Genomic DNA, 21,245 nt, shown 5'->3' with positions numbered 1-21,245 from the left:
AGGATACGCTACTGTCTGTAAATCAAAGCTCATTTTTATTGGCAAGAGTTTAATTAAAATAGAAATTTCAGCTTTGTTTCAGACCTATTCTGTTAAAAGAAAACCAGTCAGTATTACAGAGGACAACTTATGCAGAACAGTCTCATTGGTTACAGACAATGTAATATAAAAACAGAACTACAGGTCTCATCTCTTGCTCTCCATTACGAGGCAAAATCCAGTTTCTGGTACTCAGCCCAATTAGCTTAGCTGGACACCACAGATTTATAGGAGGAAGGTCCCCTCCTTTTTCCCAAGTGACAGGGGAGCCTTCCTGCAGAGACTAAAATCTGCCTCATGGCCAGAATTGCCTTAATGGCCATAGTGTGCCCTCACAGCAAAGACCATGCAGAAACAGATTTCAATGCTCATGCCTGTTAATATTCAGAGTTCCTGTTTTAGGAGGAATTTTGAACTTATTTTCTCTTGCTTGCACTCAATGCAAACTCTGCCCCTTTGCAGGCTCGTATGATAGACTCTTTGACCCCTGGAAAGGGCTGACACAGCCTGGCTGTGCCTGTTCAGTAGTTAGCCTTACTAAGTAATCAAGGTATTTACAGAAATATTTTTTAAAAACCAAGACAGACAGTTAACACCAAGCATGTACACAGCACAAATCATATAGCACTTTGCCAAATCTTCAGTTTTCTGCGCACCCATAAGAGCTAGGCAAGTACCACTGCCACTCTTTTTGAGATCTGGAAACTGAGGCAAAGAGATTAGCTGACTTGTCTCAAGGTAACAGAGGGACTCTACGTCGGAGCCACAGAGACCCTGCTTTCCAGGCCTGTGTGTAGACAATACGTCACTTGTAATATTTTTATTACATTACTAACCTACCTAAATTTAATAAAGCAGCAAATACACTTTTCAATTCCTACCTAAAATTAGCAACACAGTTGGTGGTAGGCCAGCCTATAACAAAGGACCTTTCCGGGTTAGTGCTGCCTTCATAGACCTCTTCCATGCAGGATGCCGTCCACATCTCACAGAGACGCACTTGGCTCTTTAGTTTGAAATGAGATGGTGACCTGTTGGCAGAAATGCCAGCTATTAGACACATGAAACCAGAAGAACCCAACTTATTAAATACTGTGGTGCTGACGTGCAATTTCCATCAGAGCTAACGGAGAGATTACACTTGTTCAGTTAGAAAAATACAATCTTTTATTGGGCTTTTGTGCTTACAGATAAATACAATTTACTTTCCATTCCACATAAAGACGTCTCTTGGCTGTCCTAGCCCTACACTATATCAAAATTATTAAAAGCATAACAAATTAGCTGATATCAACCAACTCAACTCTATAGATGCAACCCACAATCACTACAAGCAAGGACTGTAATCACCACCCCCTAGGCAAAAGGCCAAGTTAACAGATGGGTTTACAAAGTCAAACTCCACCTCTTCTGGACAAGGAGGAAAAGAAATGTCAAGAGATGAGGGTCCTTCCCAGAAAGTGCCCTGTCTGCCACCAGGATGTGTTAAGTCAAGCACTGCAAACAAGAGCGCATCATCTCAGTTCACCATCGTGAAGGTGATGGGGATGGTGCCTAGTTACTATGGTGATTAGTGCTCTAGAAATAAATACACTAAATAAACAGTTTTAGAACTGTGGAGGATCTGGAATACCTTCTTCAGGATTAGTCTCATTTACAAGGTTTTTAATTTAGGTCACACCGAACTATTTAAGTCTGAAACGGGACAGGACTTGAACCTCATGGGTTTAAAAGGATTGTGCTAAATTCTCACTGCTCTGACTTCTGACGTTTTCAGTTTAAATTCTGAAAACCGCTGCGGCTGGATACTGTACCACTGATGACCCGGCATTAATGTGAATTTCCACAGCTGAATGTAAAAGGGATCCTGCATGCATATCTCTATAGCCACTGGCATAAAGTAGTAGAATGTCTGTAGAATATTGTGAAGTTACATATTAAAATCGTATCTTTATTTTTATTCTGCCATAAAGATTCGTAACCCACTGTGCATCTCGCCTCTCAAATCTGTAATACTTGATTCAATTTGCTCATAAAATGATTGGATTTTTTTTTTTATTTTTTTAACAGAGCAAGTAAGAGCTACTGTCAAAAATATTGCATAATCATATTTAGACTGACCATGGAATGAATTGTTTAAAAAATTTACAAATACAAAGTATAGGAGTGAAGTCTAATGAACTAAGCATAAGATCTAATAATATAAAGTTATCTCTGGTGTAACTCCATTGACACCTGCGGTGTTACATCAGGAATTTGTTTTTTAGCCCAGTCTTTCCTCTTCCAATTTCTGGTAAGGTGCAAATTTTGCCTAGTACTTTACTGTCTTAACATTTACAACACACAGTGCTGGATCCCCACAAAACCAAGAGTGAATAGTGACAGGGGCCCACACAAACACAGAGATGCTGTATTGACCAGAATTGGTGGAGTGGAGTCCATGGTGTAAATTCCCACGGGTTAGCCAGAGTTGTCAACTATTATCCATGTCAAGTCAGTCCCATTAAAGTCAACAGAGCCAGAGAAGTATTAAGTTATCCATGGTCCAGTGGAACCAGGGAGCTTTGGTGCCTTTGCAACGGAAATACTGTGGGGGCTCCACCCCTGTGTAAACTAGGACACAAGAGTGGGGCCTGGAAGCGTTGGGCCCACCATTGCAGCCCCCAGGATTAGACTGAAGAGAAGGTAGGAATCCCCTGGACCCTCCTTCCCAGACTGCAGCTGGGTCCCTACTCACTGAGTCTCAGTAATTCCCCTCTCTTCCCCTCCTACCCCTTTGTTTCCCTCATTCACAGGCAGCCCTCCCCCCATTTTCATCCCCATCTGCCAGGTCCTTTCTGCAGTCAATGAGAGGTGAGCATTTTTGAACATTATGCCACTTATTTAAGTGCTTAAATACTGTCAATAGAGCCTAACTTTAGGCCCCCAGTTTTGAGACTCTTGGCCAAATATCAGAGTTTTCTGGTCAGTTCAAAATCAGCTATCATCAAAATTCAATATTAACCAGTGGGGAGGGAAGAGACTGACTGGCCTAAGGAGAGATGGATTTTGTTTTCAAGCAAACAAATGGACACCATTCCAAAATATGCCTGTTTTTACATTGCAGATATAGGACACCATCCTGCTCCTAGTAAATCAACAGCAAAACTGCTGACTTTAGATGGTGCACAGCTGGGCCCTACCTGAAGGCGCAGGTACGCCAATACATGCCTAGCTCTCTCATACCAGCATGGCAAGTCTAGTTCCTTTTGCTTTCAGTAAATGGCAATTCCGTACCTTCCTGCTATTAACAGATGGAAGATTAACTTCTCACTAGGTTAGTTAATCTCTTTAATAGATGCTTTGACAAAAATGTTAATGGCTCCACTGGGAAACTACCACCATCATTCCATTTGTTTACCCCCCTACTAATTTTCCCCAAAGCAGCCAGACTTCAGAACAGTAACCAAATGTGTGTGTTGAGAGGGAATCTTCTAGCTCTACAACCCACACAACACACCTGTGGGCAATCATTAGAAATCTTTTTTAAAAACAAAGACACAAACAGCAGTAAAGCATCTATCTGTAGTTGTTGGCACATGGAAACCAACGTATAAGATAAGGAACTTGCTACCAACACAGTGCACATAGAAACTTTGTTTTGGAGATCAAGGATCTTTCAATAAGATAACTAGCGTATTCTCTTTTCCTCCTAGTCTCAATTTATTTGGATTCTCGTACGTTCTCCTTTCACAAGGCTGGCAGAGGAGAAACACTTGTAAACTATCAGCTGGGGAGCTACAGCCGACCAACAGTGAGTAAACATGGCTTAAATCCTCATGTGGCCACAGCAGAACAGGAGGATTTACTTGTGTGTGCCCAAAGATATAGCACAACCATGGACTAAGTTTAAGGCTTTGATACTCCACTTTGGTGATAGTGAAAGTAACTGAAAGGGACCCTTGTGTGGCCCTCTCCAAGTTAATTTGCTTCTAACAAGCTGACTTTGTAGCTCTGTAAAGTATTGTCTGCCTGGAAATTGTTGCTGTGGAGTTTGCCTGACTTGATAAGTGGATTACTGTCTGAGACTGCAGCTCTTGCATAAAACAGGGTCGGCCTAAAAAGGGATCTGATTCTTCTATCTGGCATCAAAAGCCTTCAGCAGGAAGAGTGACTGCTGGTGGGATCACAGTCAGTGAAATTCCAACCCTTGGTTGAACTACGGGATGTTGACCAATGGTTGCTAAACAGGATGGCTTCTGTATTCAGTGTGTGCATGAGGTTTTGGTGGCATTGTGTGTTAGATAAACACAACAAATGCTTTCCATCTTGATATGTACACATTCTAAAAAACCGAGTTTATCCACAACTCCAAACAAGCCATTCAATTGCTTTTCCCAGCTAAGCAGGGCATCCATTACATACCTGGAATCAACTAGTCTCTTTACTTCCAGTCCAGATTGAAGAGAAATGCCCCCAAATTATCTAAATTTTCTTGAGAGGCAGTAAATATAACTTGATTTTTTTTAAAACCCAAACACTCACCATAAAGCTTGGATTTTTCCTTGCATAAGATCCAGGACAGTTTATTTGCAGAATCAAATTTTGTATTGTATCCAATCTTATATCTGGGTTAAATGAGACACAAAGAGCTCAAATTATCTCATTCAAGGTGATAAAAATGAATCAGTGGCTCTGTTAGAAACTAGAGTATTCCTGGCTCCCAGCCCTTTGTTACAATCACAGGAAACACACAACCTCCTTATCAGGGGTGGCTCTATGTTTTTTGCCGCCCCAAGCAAGGCAGGCAGCCAGCCTTCGGCGGCATTTCTGCGGGAGGTCTGTCGCTCATGAGAATTCGGCGGTGGTTCTATGGGAGGTCCACCGGTCCCGCGGTTTTGGCGGTAATTCAGTAACTCCCACAGAAATGCTGCTGAAGGCTGGCTGACTGCTGCCCTCACAGCAACCGGCAGGTCGCCCCCCATGGCTTGCCGCCCCAGGCACGCACTTGCTGCGCTGGTGCCTGGAGCCACCCCTGCTCCTTATCTGGGTGTTCGCAGTCTTTCCCCTTTCCCAGGTCCCTCACTAATGCTTTCTCTTCTCTACTCCCTCACACTCTCACACACCTAGAATGCAAGGTCTGTTACGCGAGTGCTCTGGGTTATGAAAAAACCAAGCCGGAGTCATGCAAGTGAGAGCTAGTTCTGCATGAGTGACAGGAAACAGAATAAGAGAGTGATTTGTCTTTGTGACATAGGGACCCTTCTACTTCCAGACTAGCTCCACAGAGAACGTACATGCCTAGATGCAAAGAACAAAGTGAAGCGAAGCAGTATCTTGTGTTTCTTAAACCTCTCCCTCCTTAATGTACAAAATCCTGTGCTCAGCTTCTTTAGAATTGGAGGCTTGGGGAACAAAGGGACAGGAGAAGGGGAATGAGTAAAACGTGGGGAACAAGTTGCTTAAATCAATGCTTTGCATAAAAGTGGACACAAACCAACAAATAACCCTAAAGTTCTCAGTTTTCCCATTCTTAGTCACTTTGAGCAGGCCGTATTGTGCAGAATGCAAGGAAGGTTCTACTCAACATAAATATGAAGGGGAGTGTGACTGGATGTATCAACCTCTTACTAGGCAGGAGTCCCTTGCAACACCCGCCGATCACAGGGTTAAGGAACACTTACGGGCTAAAGAGAACCTGTCCCCCCACATCATGGCCAGGTATGCTCAGATTGGAGGAGGGGTTTAAAAGCCAGCCTGGCAACTCAGTCTGGGGCAGGTAAGCCAGGGAGCAGACGCATGCTGGGAAGTGCCAGAGAGCCAGTATTGAGCCGGTGAACGAAGGGATCCGCAGCATCCGGAGGAGGGGATGTGGACCAGAAGCCCAAAGCTGATCACCACAGAAACGCAGATGAGCAGCTGAGTCAGTCTCAGAGAGCCTTGAGTCGGAACCCGGTGGAAGAGGGAGGGCTCAGGTTCCCCTGCTCCTGCCCTGGCAGTAGCCACTAGGCAGGACTACCACCACCTTGAACCATCATTACTAGGCGTAATGGCCCCTGTAGTGAACTGTGACCATTAGGCAGGAGCCACCTGAAACACTCTCCGACCACAGGGAAGATCAGATCCAACTGTAAGGGGACTGTTGTCCCCTTACTAACATTCAGTGGAGATGTTTGGTTGCTAGCTCCCAGCACTAAAAAGGGAGGGGTCGATGGGAAATCAGGAGACTGAGACTGAGTCTCCAGGATCAATGTTGAGAGGCCAATGCTCCAGATCAGCCTGATTGACAGGGCGGGCAGGCTAATCAAGGAGTCAGGAGGCTGGGGGGTCCTGCCCTCTGTGTGAGCTAGAATTGTCTGAGTCAGACAGAGTGGGGCCGAGCTAAGGAGAGAGCAGGGGGTCCAAGTTAAGCTGCTAGGAGCAGAGCTGCAGCCCAAAAAGCCAGAGCACAGCCCAGAGAGAGCAGACCTGCTCTGGGAGGAGAGCTGCAGCAAAAACGAAGCCCAGGGAGGGTGCCAGACAAGCAGCCCAGGAAACAGGTGAGAGCTGAGAGAGTGTCGACAGAAGGCAGCCTACAGAGCAGGACCTGCCCTGGGAGCGAAGCTGTAGCAACTGACCAGAGGAGGCCAGAGAAGCAGCCCGCAGGGAGCTGAAGGCAGAGCCGCAGCAGCAGCCATGGCGCTGCAGTGCGGGAGCTAGAGGCTGGAGCAAGTCCGGAGCTGGGTCGCGTGAGCACGGGAGAGCGAGGGACCCTGGCAGTGGGCCAGCACAGGAGGACTCTTGTGCCGAAGGGGGCTCTGGCCAGCGTTGGAGGGGGATCGTAAACCTGACAGAGCTGGGGTGCACCTGAGAACGTCTCTCCACCCAAGCCTGAGTGTGGGGCATGCGTCCAGTAGCAAGTGTGAACCCGCGCGTCCCCGCAGCAAACAATGAGGCCTGAGAGGAGTCCTCGACCTACAAGGAACAGACTGGAACTTCCTGACATTCCAGCGACACTGTTGTGATGTTCTCTGCCACAGATCAGCCAGATGTGTTTTCCTTTTAACTCTTATTCCTTATTCTTTAATAATTGAATTTAATTAAATAACTTGTATTTGCCTTAATTGTTATGTTATCATGGGTCAGGGAGGTGTGCAGTGCAAAAGATAGTACCCCGGAGTGGGGATACCAGCCCTGTCCTAGGTGACCATAGCAGCGGTTGGGGGTTGAAGCCCCCCAGATCTCTGGCCAGCCTTGTATGTGTATGAGGACTCTGCCAGAAGGAGAGTGGAAGGGAGTCCTCAAGGGCAAGAGGGCCTCTGGGTAAGGAAGTGGGAGTGAGGACTCAGATCCTTTCGCTAACACTCAGCAGGGTATGCAGAAGCAGCGAAATCCCCGCAATAGTGGGACCATTCCCCCGCTTACACATGAAACACCAAAGTAAATATCTCATGGGGAGGGATAGTCAAAAACAGAAGAGGAAACTGAGTCCATGAGCTGCACAGACTAAAAGCTTTCACAGAACAACAACAGGTGATGAATAATATTTGTTGATAATATTTAGCACTTTTATTGCACTGGTCATCTGAGGATCTCAAAGAACTCAAAAAAGTTCAGCAAATGTTTAATTATTTAGTTATTTGGTATGGCCCTCAGCATCCCAGCATCTGCATATTATCACTATATTTATTTATATTTATATTTTTAACCGTTTGGTCAACTGATGAACTGAAAGGTTAACTGTCTAATTTGCAGAGATGCTTTATAAAAACCCATAAGTGACTTGTCCAAAGTCAAATGCAGGGAGTCATTTGCTGAGCTGGGAACAGAACCCCCATCCTATCCACTGACCCATACTGCACATCTCCTTTCCCAACCTGCTGAGGCACTGAACGTCTCCTGCAAGGTATTGAGCACCTTCCACTCCCATAGACTTCACTGGGGGTAACTGGTATTCGTCACTTCTCCACCATCTTACAGGAGTGGAATCAGAGAGCTGACAGCCTGCTGAGGTCTTTTTAAAGAAAAAACTTGGACCCATTTACTGATAATGAAAACCTAATTATAAATGAGATTCCTTTGTGATTCCAGGGTGACTGATTTGGGCTGAGCCTGCACATACATTGCAAATTAGGAGTACCTCTAAATATAGAGAAACACGTGTCCAAAGAAAGACAAAGATGTCTCTTAGACACATGCAGCCACCAAAACTAGAGAAGTACTTAACACAGAAGATTATTACAGATTAGCCATTTTTATGGGAAATAATTTTGTAGCTGAGTCAAATTCAACAGGATCCTCATTTCAGTTCAGATTTACTCCGGTGCACTACAGTCTTAAGTTCACATCAGACATTAAGAAGTCAACACTGATCACCATATATTGGTACATGGTGCATCACAGGTTTCCTATATGTACTACTTAAAATAGGAAATAACTACAGTACCTCAGATGATACTGCATAACTTTTGGCAACTGCTGACTTTAAACAGTTCCCATTAGCGATATAGGATTCAAATATTAATTGCTGATAGAACAGCTTGATAGATCATATACCAATCGGTACTTCAAGACACACCAAGTAATATTCAAAATACTGTTCTTATTACTACCTTTAACAACCAATAGGAACGGAGGATCATTTTCTTATTACCAGAACCCCGCTCTGTTTATTCCTCTTTAAACCCTAAATTACTTTGAGCTGGTTTAACTTGTATCAAATTCACACATGGAAAAAACATTCATTTTTTCCAACTCCTTCAGAAATTTTACGACTCTCCTCCATGTTAAATTAAGTGCTGTGTATTTAGCTACCATTCCCTAGAGGCCATGTAGGCACTATGGTAATACAAATCTACTATTAATAATAAATATACATGTAAATTACTGCTCTGCGTGAGTTAGTACATTGCTTATACAGCACCCAGCACAGTGGGACCCTGACCCACTTGGGTGCTACTGCAGTGCAAATAATAAATAATAATAATACGTGTAAGGACCGAGCCCTATCGATGTTCACCACCCCATGGATAGTGATATGTGTTTGAAATAAAATATCCACAAAGTGAAGGAATTCAACTAGCGGTTTTATGTTTACTATATGTGATTCAGACAGACATGGCTCAGATGTCTATGGAAAACATGGATTTATATTGGCTCTTCCCAGCAGCCTCTAAAATAGCCATTTGAGGGTAAAGCTGTATTGCAACAAGCACAAGATTCACATTTAAACCATCCACCCTCCTGAAAGTAAGCACATGGTGCCTTACAGAGAACGAAGGTACATTATGCGTTAAGGAAAAATATGAAAAACGCTAAACAAGTGAAAGTACTCTTAAGATTTGCCTTAAACCACAACTGCTGCAAAAGGCTAGCATGCTAGATCCATCTTGTAAATTTGATCTAATTGCGAATGGTAGAATGAATAATCTGAGCTCAACAACAAGCCTGATTACACATAAACAGCTCCCCCTCAATACTACCACCTTTTTTGCCGCACCAGAAATGGTATTTGAAAGATAATTCCAAGAGGACAGAAATGCTCACTATAATACTTTAATATTAAATTTTCTATAGAAACGTTAATCATCTGCGGATATCAAATGACTTCCCAGACACGTATTAAATCTTTAACACCATGTTATGTAGACAGTGATATTACACACATTTCTCAAATGAATGAGCTGAGATCCAAGATGCTTAAATGACTTGTCAACGTTTGGACAGCTGGCTACAGACAGAGCTGGGAATGGAACTCAAGATGCTTAACTCCTACTCCATCCACTAGACAACATTCCCACTCTCAGCTTAAGGCAGCATTTCTAAAATACCCTCCAATATTGAATTAACGTACAAATTTATGATTCCTTTACCATATTCTAGTCTGGATTGACTGATTTGTGAGTGTACAAAAGCACTTAAGGGAGTTAGGAGCTCAACTCCCATTGGCAGACTAAGAAGCTCTCATGAAATCCAGGGAAGATTCACTACTGAAGATAGCATTAGGGAAATTCATGGGATGCTGTACTGAGGAAGGGTGCTGCTCTGCAAGAATATTCCCTTAGGAATGATACTTACTTGGACTTGGCAACAACAAGGATGTCTGTGAAGAGGAAAAGGTGCCGTTCCTGGGTCTGAAGACCCGTCTTCAACTGCACATGACCATCAAGTACAAAGGCTCTGTTGGGGCAGATAAAGGACTGCACGAGGGGACATGCTTCTGGACTGATTGGGGAGAAGCAGCTTTCCCTGCAGCAGGAATAAAGGGAAGCAAATCAGAGACAACGAAGAATGGCAGAGATTTCCCATACCAATTGCTGAACAGACAGAAAAACATTTAATTAATTCACAGATGAACTAAAATATTGCAAGGATGCTGACTTTTGTGCATCTTGTACAGCACCAAGCACACTGTTAGCACTTAGCAAATAATTAAAAACACAACCCCCGCAACTCTGTTTCAAACTGTTAACAAAATACTGCACGTATCGTAGGTTCCCCATAAATGAATGTGCCTTGGAGCAAGGAACATATGAGCACACCTTTGTGTGTGGAACTTTGAATAACGTTCTAAAATTGCAAACTCATACTGAGAGTCGCAGAGACCAATACTGAAAAAATGAACATGGTACAATCAGATCAGGATGTACTGGTGACAGACCACACAACTTTCAAAGTATTCATAATGCAGGACCTAAACTACACAGAATTTGGCAGCTTGGTAAATTATTTTCCCACTGCATTTATCACTAATATCAATAGTTTATTGTCAGATTCTTGTTGAAAATTCTGCCATGAATTTACAAACTGATTCAGAAAAGGTCATTTTGCATTGGCTCTTTACAAGCGTAACTCCCTGTATATTAATAAAGCAAAGTTTTCATTCCTACAAGATGAGGAGTTTCTCTGGGAGGAGCTGAGCATCCTTAGCTCCCAGTGAAGTCAGCAGCGGTTAAGTGTATTCAGTACCATTCAGAAGGTGCTCAGCCTCTTGCAAGACGTAATTCTATGTCTGCTACCCAATCCTGTTGCCATCGCAGAGAACGTGAAATACATGTTAAGCAGACAGGGCCTGATTTTCAGCGACGCTGAGCACCTGCAATTCCCAATTACTTCAACTGGAGTTGAGGGTGCTCAGCACTTTTGAAAAACACATCCCAGAGTGTGTGGCCTTTTATTTTGCTAAGAATAAACAGGGCAGAGCTAGGTAGAAGTAAAGCGTTTTCCTACTGAGCCTGTTCCTGCTCTTATCAAAACTGATGGCGAACTCCTACTGACGTCAATGGCAGGAGGATGGACCTTGTAAGAGGATAGCCACAAATGTAAGGAGACACATGCAAAAAGAAGATTGCAAGCAGAGAAAGTGTTCTCAAATAAGATCACAGGTCTTCCCAAATCTCTTGCACAATCTGGCTGCTTCCCTGTGCTTGTAACCCTTTGCCTGCACTTGGATTACTTGGAGGGCTTCAGCAGTAATGCTGATTTAGGAAATCCGACAGCTGGTGCTGAAAGGACAAGCGCTTTGATCAGCCTACATAAGCGTGACTCACTTTCACTGATCTGCAAGGAGGTGGTGAGGAGCTGCCAGAGAAAGCCCATATTTATCCTAGTCGTGGCTGAAGATCTGCATTTTTAAAAATCATTCCTTCATTTTATTTGGGACAGAGGGAGGAGCAGGAGCTTTAAAAATGAATAATGCAAAAAATAAAAGTTACTTGTTGTGGGAGTGGGGCCTAATCCTTCCTATGCAGAAAGGGTGTTGACAAGTAGGGGTGAGAGAAGAAAGAGCTCACATTAGTATAATGCAACAGTGGGCAGGTCACTATGTGAGTGGGCAAGGTGAGGGATGGTGCAATGAGCCACTCTTCAGCCCCACCTTCTCCCCAGACAGCAGCCAGCCACAATGTGGCTTGGAAGTGCTGCCAACCTTTCTCCTTTCTAGTGCCCCATAGGCATTAACTGCCCAAAAAGGGCATGGCCCTATTCACCTTGAACTAGTCAGCTAACTGGGCTGGCGAGGGGTGCAGGAGAGAATGCTGAACCCTCTCCAAGGGCTGTGCCAGCATGGGCTGCTCAGGAGCCCCCTGAAGAAATGGTAGCTAAGCCAGACTTCCTTCTCGAGGTCAGAGCTGCAGCACAGCACTTCTGCACCCTCTCCAGTAATACTTAAGGGTGTCAAGGGCACCCGGGAAGGGATCAATCTCCTTATATGTCAAACACTTAGCACAGCGGTTCTCAACTCTTTGTATATCCAGTACTCCCCTCCCTCAAACACCTCCTCACAAATCTGGTAATAGGGGGAGAGCAAGGTGGCTGCATAGGTGTTGGAAGTAGGGGTGCTGTCGCACCTCCTGGTTTGAAGTAGTTTCCATCATAGGGTTTACAGTTTGGTTGAATGGCTTTCAGCACCCCCACTATACAAATTGTTCCTGCGACCCTACGTGGCTGTGACCCCTGTTTGTGACCCTTATGTTGAGAAATTCTGTCCTAACACAGTACTGGGGGCTCAGTATCAGAATGTATTTAGAACCAGGAGTAGCTATTACTTCAGACACAGGGAGCATTCTCAAGTTGTTACCTAAACAACCACACACCAAGAACTGTGATATTCCAGGCTTTTCAGTCAGGTCAGTTCTGAACATTGGGTTAAGAGCTTCATAACAGGAGTTACAGTACTTCAGCGGAGGGTAACTATGGAAACACTCAAGAATCACTTCATAGACTCCTGTCCTTTGAAATCTTTGGACTTTGGTTATTCAGCATATTAAACACTTGTGGTCACGTTATCAAGGACCCCATTATATGAACTCACTCGTCTAGTGTTCAGCCCAGCAAATGAAGCAGAAATGATTAATGCTTTGGGCTGGCAGAGCTCCTCCATTAGGGTGGATGTGATGCAGACGCAATGCCCACTTAGCTTTGAAGTGAGTAATGACAATTGTTAGAATAAAAACATGTTGTTATGTTATTATAACTAAACCAAACAGAAACCTGTGAAGGTATGTCTACACTGCAGTGAAACACCTGCAAGTGCCTCATGTCAACTGACTCAGTCTTGCAGACCTTGGGCCCCAGGGCTATAGACATTCAGGCTCGGGCTTCAGCTGAGGCTCTAAAATGCCATGAGGGCAGAGGATCCCAGAGCTCGGGCTAAAGCCTGAGCCCCAGTATCTACACTGAAATTAAACAGCCCCATAGCCTGGGCCCCACAAGCTGGGGTAGCTGACAGGGCTAGCTGTAGGTGTTTCATTCATACCATGCTAAGTCATATGGAAGCTAACAGAGCATCCTGTTAATTTCTTCTTGAATTCTGACCCAATCCCAGGTACTGAAAGCTGCAAACTTTTCCTGAAGCAGGAACTCCAGATAGGTAGTGACATGCTGGGGGAAGGATTATTTTCCAGGGCCACCTCAGTAACTTACCAGCCAACACCACTTATAGATGCCCTGCTCAGTCACTATACATGGAAGACTTTGGTTGCATACACTGCTGGTTTCCCACCAGCAGCATGAGACCAACAACATCTCCCTTTTCCACAAGCCCACAAGAACTGTTAATGTTCACCAAACTGTGGAAGGCCTGAAATAATAGAAAATCCTGTAGCATGGCCACCAACTGCCCCCTCAAATCCAAACTGTTCTACAATTTTTTTAAAGCAGCTTTGATTTTTTTTAAACTTATCATTGTCTCTGCACTTCTTTCATTGTGATTAACCCAGCTGTGTCTGGGGAACTTCTGTGGCCTGAAACATCCCTCTCAAAATATACTGAAGTTCAATTTGGAAAAGTAACATTTTATATCCTTGCTTTGCAGCTGTTCCTGTTCCAGGAACTGCAAAGAGAGGATGACAAAGCCCAGAAAAAAGAACTGCTTGAATGGCTACTATCACAAATGACTGCAAGCTCCTGCTGCACCCACACCCTGGCCTGAGTCCCCTTTGTGGTACCTTGTGCAGCAGTCCAGAAACAGCTCGGGCAACTCCATGGCTGGTGGCCCATGTAACTGGGCCCTTTTGACCAGCTGGGCAGAGCAACTGTCCCCCATACTGATACTCACCCCTGTGGATGCCTCCCCCATCTCTTTCCTCCCACTATGCACAGTGCACAGCAAATGTGGAAGGAGAGGAAATGAGAAGGGAGTGGTTGTCAGAGAACATGAAACAATAGGTTGTTTCTGCTTGTACGTGGTTTCACTGTTTGCACTTTTTTTGGTTAATGCTGTTCTGTGTGGTGATGGCAGCTGGCCTGCCTGGCAATGGGTTAATGTTTATAAATAAAGCCTTTTATTTGATCAAGAATGTGTATTGCTATCACTACATCACATCATACAATGTGTATTTCAAATAATAAAGGTAAACACCTAACCAGGGACAACTAGAAATTAGTATGCAAACAATATTTCTCAATACACAGTTAACTACATCGATCCATACATCAATCATTTCCTTACATCAATCCACACCGTGAGTCAACCCTCTTTCCCCTCCCACATTTGGCAAGCAGTCAGGTACATAAGTATATTGCATACAATCAACCCCCTATCCAAGGGTGCTGGAACAATTTGGTACAATTTGTACCAAACTGTAAACCCTGTACATAACGGAAACCATTTCAAGCCGGGGGTGTGGCAGCACCTCCAGCACCTCTAGTTCCAGCACCTATGTCCCTCCCCAACCCCAAACTCTGAACCCCACCCCAATCGACCCCCCAAGTGCATTCATAAATGTGCTATTCTCCCTCTTCCATTAGCCCATGCAAGCCCATCGCATGGGAGCACAGAGCATCCCTGATTCCTGTTGCCTGGCTGCATCCAGCTGTGGCAGGTGCACTTTCTGACTGAGGGTAGTGGTTCAACAATCCATCCCTGCCATAGATCCATTCTGCAGGAAATCGCTCACCTCTGGCTGCACACAGATCATGAAGAGCACAACAAGCCACGGTGATGCACACAATGTTGATGACACTGGCATCCAAACAGCTCTGTAGACATCTCCAACGGGATTTCAATCTGCCAAAAGCACGTTCAGCAACCATGCTACACCTGCTGACCGTGTAATTAAACGGTCATATGCCAGGGCTCCTGATATTAAGGAATGGTTTCATAAGCCAAGGCAAAAGGGGGTATGCCAGGTCCCCCAGAATAACGGAGGAGACAGTAACTCCATTTATTACAGTGTGATTAGGTGAGAATAGTGTTCCAGCCTGTCCATGAATACAGACTCCTGTTCAGCAAAAAGCCCTGGCATCATGAACTTTTCCAGTGCAGCCCGTATTGACAATCATAAATTGATCTGTGGCCCGTGAGCGCCTGCCTAACAGTGGTGTGTCCTTTGTGGTTTATGTACTCGTGCTCCTTGAGGAAGGCAAACTATGGGGACATGAGTCCCATCAATGGCCCTGGCACAATTTGGAAACACCATTCCCTCAAAGTCAGCAGTTACTTCAGGAATCTCTTCTATTCCTATCACCTTTGGGTAAATCACATGCCTGATCATCTCAGAAACCTCCGTCACCACTGTACCCACAGTCAACTTCCCAACACCAAACTGGTGGGCAACCAACCTATAGCAGCCTGGGGTAGCCAGCTTCCAGACGGTTATAGCGACCTGCTTCTGGACAGGCAAGAGTGACCTCAGGCACGTCTCTCTATGGTCAGGGCAAGCTGCTCATAAAGCTCCAGAAATGTAGCTTTCTTCATGCAAAATTTCTCAACTCACTGCTGGTCATCCCAGGCCTGCAACATGATGTGGTCCCAGCAGTCTGTGCTTGTGTCCCTGCTCCAGAAGCACCAGTCTATGTAGGAGGCATCAGCAACTATACTGAGTGTCATGAGCAGCATCAGCCACTTTGAGTCTGCAATGACTGGGTCCTCCTCCTCCTCCTGCTCCATTAGGTGCCTTCCATGAGTAAGAATATGCCAGCAAAATGTTCACCAGCATCTCACGGGAGCAGCGCCCATTTCCTGAAACAGGAATGAAAGCGCAAGAGAGATCTTCAAATGGCACCTTCTCCATGTTGCTGGCTCGGCTGTCGGGCGCGAGCAGCCCAAAGTGACTGCTCAGCAGGCTGTGCTGGCGAGCTGTTCAAACGTCCTGTGACATGCAAAGTGGACTGTTGAGTTTTCCCACACTGCACCACAGTCAAAGGGCTAGAGTGGACACATTTCAGGAGGGCACTAGGGAATACGGTATCTGGTTGGTTTGACTCAGGTCTGTATGCTGCAGTGTGGCCCTGGGCTTAAACCTAGGGACGCTCAAGCCCTGGATTCTCTAATCCAGGGTCCACCGATTCAAATCCCACTAACCTTGGTCTTGCATTGTAGTGTAGACATACCTTCAGGGGTGTAAAGCAGTGAAATCCTTTGTAAGCAGTAAAGTCACATTACAAGGCTTGATTCTATTAATTTTCATGGGAGAAAAGGGTGCTCAGTACCTTTCAGGATCAGGCTTGTATGGGCAAGATGCATTTTGATCATTGTAGTGGAATGACTACTACATCAGATTCAGAAATCAGAGAACTTCCTAAATCACAATACGGCATAGTAGCACAATCTCCATCATGCAGGTAAACAGAGAAAGTCCTACTAGATATTTCAATGCTATTGCAGGTCAGGCAGATTATATTTGTTTCTAGTTTGAAGATATGCAAAAACCTAAGCTATTTATCCAAATGAGAACTGCACCTTGACCAGGATGAAAGTAACTTACAGGACTTATCGGTATTGAGTACTGAGGGCAGCATGGCCTCATCCAGAAGAGGCGTGGTCTCAACTGGAAGAGGCGGGGGCTCTCAAGATTTAAAGGCCCTGGGGCATCGGCTGTGGCTGGGAACCCCGGGGCCTTTAAATCAACCAGGGGCTCCCAGCTGAAAAGGTGGCTGGGAGTCTCCAGGGCTCAGGGGCAAATTAAAGGGCCTGGGGCTGGAATTTAAAGGGCCCAGAGCTCCTGCTGCTGCAGGCCACCTAGAGCCCTTTAAATCCCAGCCCCAGCCAGGCCACCGGAGCCACTGGGGCAGCCCAGAGCCCTTTAAATCCCCGCCGCGGAAGCTGGTGTGGTCCGGCACGGAGTACTGGCTTTTGCCAGTACGCCATACTGGGCCGTACCGGCTTACTTTCACCTCTGACCTTGACTACAATGGCTCTTTTTTAACCAATAGCATTCCCACATGCTGCAACACTGCCTGCAAGTGGCACCAAACAAAGGTGTGACAGTCTTTGACAACAAAGAAAAATCAAAGATATTACTTTCAGCTGGACCCTTACAACCAAAAGCCCCATTGATCAACCATAGCAAAGGAGCAGAAAACTCTCCAGCATTGATACAAATATCTTTTGGAAAGTAATTGTTTAATCCATATAGTTGAACTGTTCCTGTTACAGGAGATGAATGAAACCACAGTTCCACTGTACTGGCATTCTTTCACATCAGAAAATCATTAAAACACACAGTTTAACTATACTTGTAGGCCTAAAATTTCTTAAATGAGAGGATATTTTGGACCCCCAGTTTCTGGTTGATCAGCTTGGTACACCTTGGAATGCTCATGTCTGAAAATTAGGCCACTTTTAATAGACACACCCGAAAATCACCCATCACTTTTCAATGTAGGTATTATTGCTTTCTTGATAGATCAATGGCTGAGAATTATTTTTAAAAGACTTTTTCCCTGTTCTTTTACTAATTATTTTATGACTGGTTACTTTTATTACTACAGTTTTTTTTTTAAATAATAGAATAGTCAACTTTCTAGTAATCTGTTTGGCAGAAAAATTCTGTTTGCCGCAACATCCAATTCCCCATTTTTTCTAGACAGATATCCTTCAAAGAGAACATCTACAATTGCTTTCCTTTGTGGAGCACTGCTTCTGTAATGCTATAAAATGGAAATGCCATCTGAACCTTAACTAACTCTCTATTGTCAGTTGCTTATTAGTTGCAAAATATATTATCGTTGGGGCAGAAATTTCCAAAGCATGTTCTTAGTCAACAGGTGAACTCTGCTGCAAAGTTTGAAGAAAGTCCACAAAGCGGTTTTTTGAATTATTCAAGAATGAATTCAAATGATGGGGTAAAATCCTGGCCTCACTGAAGTTAATGGAAATTTTTCTGTTGGCTTCAATACAGTCTGGATTTCACTCACTATTTTTAACTGAATCAAAATATGCACCTGTTCAGTGCCATTTTAAAGAGCTCTGCAATCTGAGGTGTAGGGGCTACTCAGAGTCAGCACGAAGAATCAGCTAACTGTTGAAAGATACGATGTCATTGCACTCAGTATGAAAACAAACATCTCAATGCCCACTTCATTAGGACGGCTTCTTTACTAGGAAGCACAAAAACACAGCCAACCAATGTTTCTCATCCCCACAGCTGTCATGAGGGTTTCCAAGCTAACCACATCTTTATGATGTAAGTACTGAGATGTTTATTTTCATTCAGAGTGCAACAGAGATGTAGGTTTTTAACGTTTATTCACAGGGGAAAACAGAGTACAATACCAATATTTTGCTCTACGCAGACACTTAACGTAGCATCTGTTAAGTAATAACAAAGGCCCCAATCTTAACCCCACTGACATCAATGGAGGCTTTACAATGACTTCAATGCACTTTGGATCTGAGCTTTAGGTTAATCTCCGAGTGTCTATCTTCTCTTCTAGCCTTCTCTCCAGAATAAGAACTTTGTAGCTATTTTTGTCAGTTTTCCGTAGAGTTTAGGCACCACAAATATGCATAATGAAATAAAACATTTTGATCTTATATAACTGAAGCGCTTTACAAAGGTAGGTAAGAATTATTCCTATTTAACCAATAGATGAATCTGAGGCACAGCATGGTTAGGTGTCTTGCCCGAAGACAAAGAGTAAAGTCAAAAATAGAGGCCACATTTCCTGACTCCCAGTCTTCTATCCTAAATCCTGATGCATCTTCAGATGATTTTTAAATTTTGTGAATAAGCTTCAGGAACAACAAACATAAAATCCCTCCACTCTCCTTTATGGTGCTGCTGGGAGAATAACTACTGAAGTTATTCCATCCTACAGCTCTGCTAAATGTGTTACAGTTACTGTCAGGATGTAGCGAAATAGGGATGGAGCCAGTGTTAGCCATTTTGGGAGGGTTTTCCCCTCCCATGTAACTGATCCTGTCCACCTGGTCATATCACTGTGCAGAGGGTTGGTCTAACCTTTTACACTGTATGTAAGAAGGGAATCTTTTAGCCACCAACTGGTTCAGCAGAATTGGTGCCCAGCTGCTGATGCTACAATTTCTGCATTGTTTTGAATATTAAAAAAGTAGTTGTTTTCTTAAAGACAATTGCCCAAATAATTGGAAGTCTGGAATCTACTAACCCCATCCACTGGACGGGTGCTGAGTGCTTTCTACTGAACTTTAAACACACATATAGTGCTTTTCTAAACAAACATTAACTAAGTCAATCACCGCAATGAATATTTATTTACCACCACCATTCCACCCCATGGATTTTATGTACATTTCACAGATGAGAATGCTAAGGCAGAAGGATTAAGTGGCTTGATTTAAAGGCACTGAGAGTCAGTGTTAGAGCCAAGATTAGAACCTCTGAGTTCCTTCCAGTTCTATGCTTAGTTATGTAGACTTTGAAGATTCTCATGCTATGAGCTGCCCCTTGTTGTGCTGGCAGCTGGCTAGAAGGGAGTTTGCAGCAGCCATAGCACATAAATCAATGCCCTTTAGAGTTACAAACTAGTCTGTAGTTTCCTTCCCCACCCCCAGCCCCCACAAATATAAAGGATTTGTTTCATATCTCAAAGGCCAATCACTGGGTGTCTGTGGAGAACCATTTATTTGCCTTTAGGAAAACCAAAGTTTGCAAACTTTTAATCCTAGCAATTGAGTTTCTATTTTCCAGGTTCTCTCTCTGTTACACAAGCTCCTTGCACAGTCCCAGAGTAACTAGAGCAGTGGTTCTCAGACTTTTGTTCTGGTGACCCCTTTCACATAGCAAGCCTCTGCGAACCCCCCCTCTCCTTATAAATTAAAAACATTTTTTAAATACATTTAACACCATTATAAATGTTGGACGCAAAGCGGGGTTTGAGGTGGAGGCTGACAGCTTGTGACCCCCCTTGTAATAACCTCGCAACCCCCTGAGGGATCCTGACCCCCAGTCTGAGAACCCCTGGACTAGAGGTTTCTGCTAATCTGATCAGCCATGAAAAAGTTAGTCATGTTGATATTTACTTTGTCATCATTAGGCTTTATTTGTAGCAACCCATTACATAAACATAAGAACAGCCATACCAAGTCAGACCAAAAGGTCCATCCAGCCCAGTATCCTGTCTACCGACAGTGGCCAATGCCTGGTGCCCCAGAGGGAGTGAACCTAACAGGCAATGATCAAGTGATCTCTCTCCTGCCATCCATCTCCATCCTCTGACAAACAGAGGCTAGGGACACCATTCCTTTACCCTTCCTGGCTAACAGACATTTATGGACTTACCACCATGAATTTATCCAGTTCTCTTTTAAACGCTGTTATAGTCCTAACCTTCACAACCTCGGGTAAGGAGTTCCACAAGTTGACTGTGCACTGCGTGAAGAAGAACTTCCTTTTATTTCTTTTAAACCTGCTGCCTATTAATTTCATTTGGTGGCCCCTTAATTACCGATCACCAGTCCACTGGTGTAAAGAGGACATCAGGCAGGCCCATATTTTTACCCACATCCTAACCTCCTGCTCAGCCTTCGCAGAAGACTTGTGGCTTTTTAAATGGGAAAAAAAAATGTTTGTGTGGTGTGGTGGTGGGATAGACGGAGGGGAATGGGAGGGAGAAACATTTCCTTTCCCTTGGCCAGAAAAGGGGGAAGGGGGGGAGATGTAAAAAAAACAAGAAGCAAGTTTTATATTTGAATTTCTAAATAATATTTTAAAATATACATTTTCCTTACATGAGAGAGGCCACTTAATAATGCTGAGACCGCATCCCAGCCAAGTCTTTATGCAATCAACCTGTGGGACCTGCATCCTGCTTCCTAGCAAGCATTTTTTCATGAACCAATCATTTTAACCAGAGGTGGCAACCCTGGAGCCTGAGAAGGAGCCAGAATTTACCATGCTACATTGCCAAAGGAGCCCACGATATTACATCAGCAGCCCCCCGTCAGCTTATCCCCGCCACTCCCAACCTCCTTGTTCACCGCGGCCCTGCCAATCAGCACCTCACCTTCCGTCCCTACATCTCCTTGATAAGCTGTTTCGTGGAGT

The 21,245-nt window shown here is 44.3% G+C and overlaps 1 protein-coding gene across 3 annotated transcripts in view; it reads right to left on the bottom strand.

The window, feature by feature from the left end:
* The window catches only part of ARHGAP20 (Rho GTPase activating protein 20), a 101,502-nt gene that overhangs the window by 37,210 nt on the left and 43,047 nt on the right, over window positions 1-21,245 (bottom strand). Inside the window, exons 2-4 of one of the 3 annotated variants that reach the window (XM_032776897.2) lie at window positions 18,163-18,239; window positions 10,075-10,245; window positions 921-1,070 (exon numbers count right to left, since the gene is read on the bottom strand). In XM_032776897.2, the coding sequence (XP_032632788.1) occupies window positions 921-1,070; window positions 10,075-10,245; window positions 18,163-18,176 (335 nt within the window). In that variant the 5' untranslated portion in view covers window positions 18,177-18,239. The remainder of the gene's footprint in view (window positions 1-920; window positions 1,071-10,074; window positions 10,246-18,162; window positions 18,240-21,245) is intronic. The other 2 variants (XM_032776896.2, XM_032776898.2) reach the window with 2 other exon arrangements.

Source organism: Chelonoidis abingdonii, chromosome 1 (genome assembly GCF_003597395.2).
Source record: "Chelonoidis abingdonii isolate Lonesome George chromosome 1, CheloAbing_2.0, whole genome shotgun sequence".
NCBI lineage: Eukaryota > Metazoa > Chordata > Testudines > Testudinidae > Chelonoidis > Chelonoidis abingdonii.
The sequence above is the reverse complement of the archived record's forward strand: the minus strand, read 5'-3'. Positions and strand labels throughout refer to the sequence as shown.